The sequence below is a fragment of the Trachurus japonicus genome, chromosome 12, assembly GCF_045865225.1.
Source record: "Trachurus japonicus isolate A0001 chromosome 12, Traja_1.0".
NCBI classification, from domain to species: domain Eukaryota; kingdom Metazoa; phylum Chordata; class Actinopteri; order Carangiformes; family Carangidae; genus Trachurus; species Trachurus japonicus.
In genome coordinates this window covers 18034372-18046385 of record NC_140918.1, presented here as the reverse complement: position 1 = coordinate 18046385, position 12014 = coordinate 18034372, and the positions used below count along the sequence as shown (strand labels likewise).

At 42.0% G+C, this 12014-nt stretch overlaps 1 protein-coding gene across 1 annotated transcript; it reads left to right on the top strand.

Moving 5' to 3' along the window:
• Window positions 1-3536: 3536 nt before the first annotated feature.
• Window positions 3537-10375, top strand: ggcx (gamma-glutamyl carboxylase). Its single transcript, XM_085793673.1, has 15 exons — window positions 3537-3710; window positions 3980-4180; window positions 4557-4715; window positions 5105-5270; window positions 5389-5467; window positions 5570-5676; window positions 5786-5949; window positions 6056-6357; window positions 6942-7073; window positions 8289-8440; window positions 8524-8693; window positions 8814-8944; window positions 9045-9192; window positions 9567-9768; window positions 9865-10375. The coding sequence occupies exons 1-15, from the start codon at window positions 3686-3688 to the stop codon at window positions 10022-10024; spliced, it is 2298 nt and encodes a 765-aa protein (XP_085649799.1). The 5' UTR covers window positions 3537-3685; the 3' UTR covers window positions 10025-10375.
• Window positions 10376-12014: the final 1639 nt, after the last annotated feature.

The following is a 12014-nucleotide window of genomic DNA, read 5'->3' as shown; positions in this document are numbered from 1 at the left end:
GCCCCTTGAGATGTGCCTTCACATTTTCGAGGGGATCCTTATTACCAACAAAAATACAAAAAAGCATTCAGTCATCAATGGTACAAGATCATAATAGAAAGTGAACACAAAACACACACACACACACACACACACACACACACACACCAGCAAAAATTACACACGTCAAAATCAGAGAAACCCTCTGCAATAAATATACAAGTGTGGGCCTGTGTACACATATGCACACATACACACAGAATACTTATACATGCACATACGTACACACAAACTATACTCACAAATAAATAAAGTAACAGGAGGAGGACCAGTTTAGATAAACTAAATCCTTGAGAGAAAATCTACCACCATCTCTTTATTTATTTGATTAAGTAAACTTTTAAATCAGATATTTTGATTATTAATCATCAAATAAAATAGGCTTATATTTGAGAACAAAGGAGCAAGTGAATGATGTTTCCTGGAAAGCGTTATGTAATTTGGTACTTAGTATGGGTAAAATGCTGTGGACTCACAGTTAACACTCAGTGCTCATGTGCTCCAAACAGCATGTCTGCCTATGATACTGCAAAGCTTCAGTTTACACATCTGGTCGTCTGAGATAGTGTCACTGAGCCATTATTTCACAAAGACCTTTTATGTGTCTGTTTTTCAGAGCACTTCAAAACTGCTCACACCCTTCTCATACTCACACAAAACTTTAAATAACCAGTCCAATTAGCCCAAGCCCATGTTGCCAAACCTCTGAGTTGGATATAGTGTTTTTAGTCTATAACAATCTGCAGTGGAAAGAACACACCACCACTCTCCACAGACAATTAGGCTTCATCAGAGGAGGGTGCTTTCAGATCCCAAAAGAAAATTATGAAAACCAAAAACTCAACTCTTCCTACCACTGTGACAGAGGAGGCTTTTAACAAACATGAATTTCAATAAAACATTTGTTAGCTTGTTGGCCCAATTCAACTATACAAAACTGATCATGGATTTATGCAGCAACTCTTTTCAATAAGGCCTGAGAGCTAATCTGCAGCATGATCCCTTCCCAAAGCCGCTGGATCAATAAGCAAATGTTGCATTAAGAGATACAGATATACAATACATGACTGCCCTCCAGTGGTATCCTGTTGTATTGTAGTCAAGGCAGTAGATGGGAGTGGTCTACAAAAAAGAAGGACTTAGATGCATAATGGATTCATGTAAACTACTGCTTTATTTAACAACTTTGTGAATCAATGGTTTGATTACATTACATTATTTGGCACTTAAAAAGCCCAATTCTGGCATAAATAATTACAAAATATTCTAAAGAGCAAATGATGCATTGAGCTGATTTTTGATAATCATTTTTCATCATATTTCAGCCCCTTTCAAGTGCCTTGAAAAAGAGAATTAACTTTTGTATTGAGTTAATTTAGTGTAGGCCTAATTAAACCTATACATTCATAAAAATATATTCCCTTTACTTTTAGTGCCAAAACCCTTTGCAATTTTGTAATCATATATTTTATTTTCCTGTCTAAGTAGCTGTAACTGTATCTGTAACCTACAGGTCCAATTAATGTAGTTTATATTTTCTGAGGGAATATTTATTTATTTTATTTTGATTTTTTAAAATTTATATTATTAAGCAAGTACCATATACAGAACCATTGATGCAAAGCAGCACTTCAAAAACACAGATAGTCAAAAGCATAATAGATCATTACAAAGATTAAGTCAAAGATGGGTACAAAAGAATAAAATAAAATAGCCTACATAGAGAAAATAAAACAGCAACAACAAGTGGGCCAGTCAGAGGCTTCAGGGATTTTAATTTCATTAGAAAAGGAGCGACTTTAGGCTTTGATTTTTCTGAGGGAATATCATAGACTGTAAAAAGGGGAATATGAAACAAAAAGGTAGACAGCATAGATATATAAACGTAGATGCCGCCTCTGACGCTGCTGCCCATTGGAACGGATTGTCGCCGCCGCCGCCATCTTGAGGAGGAGGTGTCTAACTTTTACTTACTGTATCTACAGAGGCAGACTGAATTTTCAACCGATTTTCAAGCCGTTTGTTTTAATATAATCACTACAATTCAGCTATATAGCTCACGTTAGCAGTTAGGGTTAATGTAAGTGCCATGAAACTGATTTAATATGGCCTAGCACAATTATATAGGTAGCCTACAGTGGTTTACACTCACTCGCCGGCCTCATCACCATGGCAACCACAAACTCACAGCCGGGGGAAACAGCTGATAAGCCTAGCCTACACATACAGGCAACAAAATAACAAACTATTAATATATTAACTAACGGTATATGCACTAAATGTAACACATATCCACCCTATGATACGTTACGTTAGTTTCATTTATGTCAGATAACTTACCTACATCAAATTCAACAAGTTCATAATAGTTATATAATATAAAACAACCTATTACTTGAGAAAAGTTATTCCATGTCTCTTCGTTTTGGCGTTTCTTTCATGGGATGATCTGTACGCGGCACTAAAGTTTGGCATTTTGCCAGATTCACAGCTGTCAAACCCTCTGACTGTTGATTGCTTGTCAGGAGGAACTACTCCTCAAGATGGCGGCCGTGAGACATTCCAAACAAGCCCGAATGCGGCATCTACGTATATATATCTATGCTGTCTACCCATAGATATATATACGTAGATGCCGCATTCGGGCTTGTTTGGAATGTCTCACGGCCGCCATCTTGAGGAGTAGTTCCTCCTGACAAGCAATCAACAGTCAGAGGGTTTGACAGCTGTGAATCTGGCAAAATGCCAAACTTTAGTGCCGCGTACAGATCATCCCATGAAAGAAACGCCAAAACGAAGAGACATGGAATAACTTTTCTCAAGTAATAGGTTGTTTTATATTATATAACTATTATGAACTTGTTGAATTTGATGTAGGTAAGTTATCTGACATAAATGAAACTAACGTAACGTATCATAGGGTGGATATGTGTTACATTTAGTGCATATACCGTTAGTTAATATATTAATAGTTTGTTATTTTGTTGCCTGTATGTGTAGGCTAGGCTTATCAGCTGTTTCCCCCGGCTGTGAGTTTGTGGTTGCCATGGTGATGAGGCCGGCGAGTGAGTGTAAACCACTGTAGGCTACCTATATAATTGTGCTAGGCCATATTAAATCAGTTTCATGGCACTTACATTAACCCTAACTGCTAACGTGAGCTATATAGCTGAATTGTAGTGATTATATTAAAACAAACGGCTTGAAAATCGGTTGAAAATTCAGTCTGCCTCTGTAGATACAGTAAGTAAAAGTTAGACACCTCCTCCTCAAGATGGCGGCGGCGGCGACAATCCGTTCCAATGGGCAGCAGCGTCAGAGGCGGCATCTACGTTTATATATCTATGGGTAGACAGGATGTGACGTATGAGGTGTTCCCTCTGGTGGGCGTATCCCTCGCAGGAACCAGCCAATGAACGACGAGCGACTGTTTCACAACATTCCAATCCCTCCCAACACGTCTTCCTCCTCCTCCTCCTCCTCCTCTCGACCTGCCCGTGTGTGTGTGTGGGACTGTGACACGTAACTCTGTCCGTTTCATTGACGTGACCAGCCTGGACCCCTCCACCTTGGGCAGGGAGAGCAGAGAGCCCCCCTCCTCCTCCGTCCCGAGTCCGAATCCCTTTTATTCTGGACGTTTCTCAGCATGGAGTCGAGGGACGCGGCAGCAGGTGAGGTTGGCGGCTGCAGTGACAGTCAATGAGGCGTTGTGTTGTTGTTTAGCCGCTGTAATAACAACCAGTTAGACCTGCATTCAGCCCGGGATAAGCTGCTATTTAGCCGAGTTTGGGGTGTATAAGTATAAGTGACTGCTGTATAAACCGTGCAGGCTTTTGCAGCTTATCTAGCCTACATAAAGCACAATAAATTAAGTGTCTTATAGGCCTATCTTGCTCATAACCATAAAAAACATGATCCATTTTCCCTGTCCAACCTCTAGGTGCTCTTCTGAGCAGTGATGGGGAGGAACAAACTGCAAAGAAGGCAGCAGCTCCTAAAAAAGACAAACCACAGACCAAGACCAAGATGGAGCAGCTCTTTGGGTTCAAGAGGGAGGACCTGACCTCCTGGCAGAGCCTGGTGGCCCTGCTCAACCGCCCCACTGACCCCGCATCACTGGGCATCTTCCGCTGCTTGTTTGGTGAGTGAAACCAGCAGCTATTACCTCCGTCTATTCAATAGTCAACAATCTGTTGCAAAATAATATTAATAATTTCATTTTATGGCACCTTTAAAAACACAAGAACAAGGGATTTTACTGTGAAAACATGTATTACAAACTAAATCAAAAGCAGGAGTCTAAAATAAGGTTTGTGTCAGCTGAAGTCTTTGGATCTTTTTTCCTGCTGATCCCAGAGTAAAGAGCGTTGCAAGAGTCCAGTCTGGAGAGATAAAAACATGGATCTAGATCTGCAGACCAAAGGAATGACTTGGTTGAACATCTGTGCTGATTACACAGCTTTTACAATAGTGCACTACGCGTTCATTCACTCGTTCATCATATGTCTCTCCTGCAGGTTTGCTGATGGCCATCGATGTCACACAGGAACGCGGCCTCAGTCACCTGGACTACAAGTACCTGGATGGGGCCCCCGTGTGCCGCTTCCCCCTCTTCAATTTCCTACAACCCCTCCCGATGGACTGGATGTACCTGGTGTACGTGGTGATGTTCTTGGGTGGGTATTGGAAGTTCACGTAGTTTACACCTCAGTGCTGACAGAGGTTTTAGGGGTAAAGCAGTTATTACAGAGGAGACGGTCTCTGTGGGGCGGCTTCCCTCGGTAAAGATGAAAGCAGGTACACCAGACCTGCAATTTTCCACTTTAATTTTCCCCCCCAAGCCAAATAACTTCCGCACAGTTTGGACAAAAAAAAAAAAAGCCCGTAGCTTACACAAGAAAGCAAACAGAATACAATGGTAAATCATACAAAGTAAATCAATAGTGACCAACAGAAACATCAGTTCACTGAGTGGCACTGCTTTGTAAAAATAGACTAGTCAATGTAAACCACTACATGCATTGTCATTATACCTTTAATTATGTGTTGGTGTTCCTAAATGAAGGCACCTTGGGCATCATGCTCGGCTGTTTCTACCGTCTCTCCTGCCTGATGTTCATCTCCACCTACTGGTACATCTTCTTTCTGGACAAGACGACCTGGAACAATCACTCGTACCTCTACGGCCTCATTGGATTTCAGCTCACGCTGATGGACGGCAACAGATACTGGTCGGGTGATATGAATTGTGATGACTTTGTGTATCCTTGTGTATTTCTGTCCTGTGTATATTGCAAGCTGAACAGAAGGAGATATTTGACACCAGTGAGTGTGTGTATGTGTGTGCAGGTCGATCGACGGCCTGCGGAGACCGTCTATAAGAAACGCTCATGTGCCTCTGTGGAACTACACTCTGCTGAGGACGCAGGTTTGAGACTTTTTACCTTTTCAGTCAAACAGATTTTGTTTGATTTGTTAACACACTGCGGTATCAGATCAGTCAAAACTGTCTGTTTGTTGTTCCTTCAAGATATTTATAGTGTACTTCATCGCTGGAATCAAAAAGTTGGATGCTGACTGGGTGGAGGGATACTCTATGTCATACTTGGCACACCACTGGCTTTTTGATCCTTTCAAGTAGGTATTATGAAGCAGCGCAGTTCAAAGTTATTTTACTTTTTAATATTTATGGTTGGTATCTCTGACCTCCAGCTCTGATCTTGCTGCACCACACTTTATGTTTCAGAGTGATTCTTCCTGTGGAGTTGGTGAGTCTGCTGGTGGTTCATGGAGGCGGTCTCTTTCTGGATCTAACGGCCGGCTACCTTCTGTTTTTCGACGCCACTAGACCTTACGCAATTGTCTTTGTGAGCTACTTCCACTGTATGAACTCTCAGCTCTTCAGCATCGGTAAGTCCATCCCTTTGCTTCACAGGCTTTTAATTTGAAAAACTTTACTCTCACCCATTGGGCGTCATTCTACCTTCATCTGACTGAGACTGTTGATCTTTCTCAGGCATGTTCTCCTACACGATGCTCGCCACCAGTCCTATCTTCTGCTACCAAGACTGGCCAAGAAGATTTTTTCGCCGTTTCCCAGGATTCCTCAGGGTGGCCCTGCCGCTCACCACACCTGTCGTTCAGACCAGTCCCTCCTGTGTTTACAAAGAGACCCAGAGCACTGGCGGTGAACGCCAGGAGACCCCACCTGCTGCCAAAGCTCCCAAAATCAGATTTAAGCACAAACTGGCAGCTATTTTTTCTATAATCTACATAATGGAACAGTTCTTCCTGCCTTACTCCCACTTCATCACACAGGTAATTCTGCGTAAAGCGCTTTTAGAAGTGCTCCATTTTGCTTCCATAAGCAAAATTAAAATAAAGAAACAATGGACAATACACAGAAAGAGAATTAAATGAAATTAGATAAAACTTGAAGATAGCAGAACAGAAATTATACATATTTAATTATTACACATTAAAAGCCAATTTTAGCCAGACTGTACAGTCTCTGATGAGTTTGGGAAGTGAGTTCCTGAGGGTGGGGGCGGCAATGGAAAAGGCTCTGTCCCCCCACGCTACATAAAAGCAAACAATAAGTAAATTGCTGCAACAATATCTACCACTACTAGCTTCTGTTTATTGTACGTGTACAAACTAAAGCCTTGTAATGCTAGTGAGTCCCCAGTTGCTCAATCAGAGTCAACAGTCCACAGCAAACAACAGCCGGGACTGGTGTTGTCAGTAGAGGGGTGAAAGCCCTGGAGAAGCAGATATGGACTTTGTTATTTATGAATTCAAATGCTTTGTTCATGCACATATTTAATAACTGTTAAAATATTTATTAATGTCTATAATTTTTTTTACTACCATGAAATTATCCTAATTATGTTCTTGTGCAGGGTTACAACAACTGGACCAATGGCCTGTATGGATACTCTTGGGACATGATGGTTCACTCCCGCAGCCACCAGCATGTGAAGATCACCTACAGAGATGGGAAAACTGGAGAAGTAGGGTATCTGAACCCAGGGGTGAGTTTCAGGCATTATGGTAACACTAGTTATTCATTTTGACTTAAAGGGCAACTTCGGTTTTTTTCAACCTGGGCCCTGTTTTCCTATGTTTTTCTGTATATGTGAGTGATGGATAACACTTTTATTGAGGTGGCTGCAGTATTGAGCCCGGCAGGCAGCCTGCAGCCCAGCTAACGCTCTTACATGGGGCAAGTGGCTCCCGTCAAAGTTCGCGGTATAAACAGGCATTTTTTTCAAATTGACAGGCTCAGATAGTTACAATGAGTGTCCGACAACATACCAGACCCTGTGGTCGGCACGGCCTCGCTGAAATTGTCTGCCGCTGCGCTGGAATCTTGATTGAAACTCAATGTAGGCTACGGTATGGAAGCTCAGCGGCGCTGTTTTCAACTGGTTCAACTCGACCGCAGCAGGAGGGGTGTGTTTGATTTCAGCTCCGGGCCAGACCGCAAGATGCCGTTGATGCGCGGCTTGCTTGTGTACCTGCGGGGGCGGGGCTCATTGGGGCTCATAGACTCCGCTCCGTTCAAACCTGGTGCTGAGTGTAAACACACCCCACCGGCACAGAGCGTGAAGAGAGAGAGAAGGAGACGGAGACGGAGAGCTGCAGCTACAAAGGTGGCTGTTTAACCCGGATAGATCTCCATGGTAATTTATTATTTATGTTCAGAGTTTCATCCTAAAATCAGCTGTAAAAACGCGGATGTTACACTATTACAGCTGGCGGCACCTTTACCTTGCAGTGGATGTGGATCAGGACGGGGCGTTTGACCGGAGGGAGAGATACGTATCCCTGCGGCCGCCTCAACCCAAATTTTGGCCAGAAAAAACCCTGAATACGTTAATTTCTCCTTTCTAGTATGTTGTCGGACATTCATTGTAACTATCTGAGCCTGTCAGTTTGAAAAAAAATGCTCGTTTACGGCGAACTTTGACGGGAGCCACTTGCCCCATGCAAGAGCATCAGCTGGGCTGCAGGCTGCCTGCCCGGCTCAATACTGGAGCCACCTCAAAAAAAATATTATCCATCACTCACATCTACAGAAAAACATATGAAAACAGGGCCCAGGTTGAAAAAAACCGAAGTTGCCCTTTAATAATATATCAGTTATTAACAACACCAATTCATAAAGCATTCTGACTTTTTATTTTTACATTGCAATGCAGCTGATCCCCTGATGAAGTAATGATCCCCCTGTCTGTGTACTGCAGGTGTTCACACAAAGCCGTCGCTGGAAAGATCACGGTGACATGTTGAAGCAGTACGCCTCGTGCCTCAGTCACCTCCTGCCGCGCTACAACATCACTGATCCTGAAATCTACTTCGACATCTGGGTGTCCATTAACGAACGCTTCCAGCAAAGGTACAAGAGCAAAAAGATGTTAATTAATGAGTGTTATTAATGATCTCCAGATCTATCAAATTAATGCTGAATTCTTCTCTAAGGATCTTCGATCCCCGTGTGGACGTTGTGAGGGCTGATTGGTCACCTTTCAAACCAAACCCATGGCTGATGCCTCTGCTGGTCGACCTCTCACCATGGAGGACCAAGTTCCAGGAGATTGAGGGCAGTTTGGACAATCAGACCGAGATCGTCTTTATCGCCGATTTCCCAGGTCAGGAAAGTCCCATGAATCCATACAGATGGAAAAAGCTGGTTTTGTTTTGTGTTCACTTATTTATCCTTGTTGCTGGATGTGCTACTGTTTTAGCTGACAGTCTGTGCTACCTTCCAGGTCTCCACTTAGAAAACTTTGTGAGCGAAGACCTCGGCAACACCAGCATCCACGTGTTGCAGGGCAAAATAGATGTGGAGATAGTGGAGGAGAAGAAGAACAGCAGTCTGCAGCCTGGTGAGCAGATGAAGGTACAGCTCCGCTTACGCACCGGCACCACTGTTAACATTACACTGCCTAACCTGAACACAAGAAGCTTTTACAATACTGTGAACATGTCTGTGTGTGTAGGTACCTGCTGGGGCTTATCATAAGGTGTACACGGTGTCCGAAGGCCCTTCCTGCTACATGTACGTCTATGTCAACACTACAGAGGCGGCGCTGCAGCAGAACTTCACCAAGCTGTTTGAGCTCCAGGAGCGCATTCGCAACGGGACAGGTGAAAACATGTCGATACCAGGAGGTGTAACACTTACGTGGAATATTAGATTTAAAAAGAAAAAAGTCCAATACAAACCATATAAAATAAGATCCAGGGTTATGCTCAGCTCCCAAGAGCTCAAAAATGATAAGACATAAGACTTTTTATTGATTCCACGAGTGGGAAATTCACTTGCAACAGTAGCGAAGAAGTACAGGATAGTTAAGAAGTAAGGAATACAAATAAAAGAAGAATTCACTATGTACAAGAATATATATAAATAATCGATGATAATAAATAAATAATGAGATATACAGTATATGGTATATAATATAATAATATACTGTATATATAAATAATAGATGCTGACTGGATATTCATTCATCCCACAGAAACCGAGCCTCTTCCTCCTGAGCTGCAGCCCCTCGCCGCAGACAACCCGGACGGGGCGGAGGTCAACGCCACCGACCCGATTGTGCGTCTGTTCCTGAAAAGGCAGCGGCGCATGAAGGAGGTGAAGAAACGCAGGGAAGCCGGCATACTGGAGCGACTGGATCGGTTTGCCGTGAAGAAGTACTACACGATACGGAGAGGGTGAGCGTGCCACAGAAAACCTCCACTGAAGCCATGTGTGAATGTCTCTGTGGATCTCGTTTCCTTCATCTCTCTCTCTCTCTCTCTGTCCTTAAGGTTCTTGATGACGGCCATTGCAATGAGGAACCTGGCGGTGGGCCTGCCTCCTCTGGAGCAGCTGACGAGAGAGGTTGCCTTCGCCAACATTAAGGAACCTCAGGCTGAAGCCAACCAGGACGAACGACTCAAAGACGAAGTCGGTCACGGAGAACTTTAAAACTACAGATCGGGCCAAAGATACTCTGCCGAATTGCCTCCAGGTGCTGGGCCACACATTCCTAAGAAATGTGTGTTATTACTACTGGACTGTTACTTCACTGGGACACTGCTGCCCAGAAATCAATAGATTTTTTTGGTTTTTAATTTTCTATGCTTCTGAAATATTTGGCATTTCAGATTATTTCCAGAACTTTGTTATAACATTTGTCCATGAATATCCTTTCTTGCTGAGGACACATTTTTTGTTATAGCCACAGCAAAACCAGAATACTGTATGTTAACAGATATGCATTGCTTTGCCTTGAAAGATTACATTTCATGTTTGTTTAGGGACTTTATAATTGTGTTACGGCTGGGTGATACGACCAAAAGAAGAGATTATTTATAAATCCGTGCTCTGAGACAAGAACAGTTCCATGATCTGCAGGAAGATCATATTAACCATGAATGCTGCTTTGTCTGGGAAGAAGATGAAAAGCAGAGGTGGACAGACTGACATCAACAGGTTCAGGTTGGTTTGCTCCTATTGGTACTTTTAAAAATACATATTTTAATGCTCAGCTCGAATTAAAATAAAAAATCTGGCTACATTATTTACAACTGCACAATACACATGAAAGTTTACAATGATTATGCTAACCCCATAATGTGATGTAATAAAGACAACAGTCTTGATGGCCTTTTTTTAAGTCACTTTTCTAATAAAGAGCTTATGATGTTCAATAAACCTGAAGTAATTTTCATTAAAAATCAACAGGAACTCTCGGTCGGACAAAGATGGTTTGTGGAAACAATGAATTTTAATGGTGTCAGTACTTTTTTAATTTGTTTTTTACATGTAGTCCATTTTAAAGTGCTACAGTAGTATTCCAGTGGTCACTGTAGTTTGACGTTATGGCACATTAATGATAGTTTTCACATAATCAGAGAACAACGTTACATAATATAAATACATATAAATCTACAGGATGGATGTCTAGGAAATGATTTACTTTGTTAAAACATAAAGTTGTGTTGTGTTTAGTTGAGGTTAAGTGTTCAAGAGTCATTTAATGTAAATGTGTAGTTATCACTGTGCTCTAGTGGAGGTCCAGTCACATTGAAAACAACAGTAAAAAGCAGGTCAAAACAAGCGCCGTCCGTTAGCTGACATGCAACATAACGCTCCACTACAACTTCATTCACAGGTTCACAACAGGAGATGATGGTTTGTAGTTTCACAGACAACAACATTTATCTCATATTGCACAGTATTGTACTGGTTGTGTTTTAAATCACCATATCCCTTTACACCATGGGTGACTATACCTCTAATCACCACAACTGAGAAAAACTGACCTATATTATCATGTAAATTTAACTTAAAATGCAAAATGACTGGTGTTAGTGTTAGAAACTGGCCTTAAGCAAGTGTTATCATTATTCTTTTTTCTACTCTGCGCACAAATCAACACAATCCTTATTTCTGTTACACAAACTGAAACCTTAATTTGAAACTTCCTGCACTGAAGCAGAATCTGAAGCTGGTTTTCATATTGCAATATAATAGGAACAGGCCCGTGTCAGCTATGATCAGTATTTTAATGCACTTCTGCTTTTGATTTAATGATTAATAAAGTAATATTTTGCACAGACTACACTGAGATAAAAAGTCCTACTTTGAGTTTTATTTATGGTCTGAGTAGGAGAGAGGTCGTGTGTAGTGTTGAATTACGATAGCAATAGTCAAACCCTGTGATTAGTTCCAATAAGCCGTTCTTAACGGCTCATATCTCACTGCTTCCTCCCTTATGTCATGTGTGTGAAGAACTGTCGAGGGAGGAACATATGCAGCTGAGGCACGGATAAGTCATCCTTATTCTGTCATTATTGCTGTGTCAACATCCGTTTTCTACAACTCCGCTGATGCCGATATCAAGCTGAATGTGTCTTTTCTCACTCTCAGGTTATGTCACATATTTCTGTCTGTCATGGTTACATTTCAAATT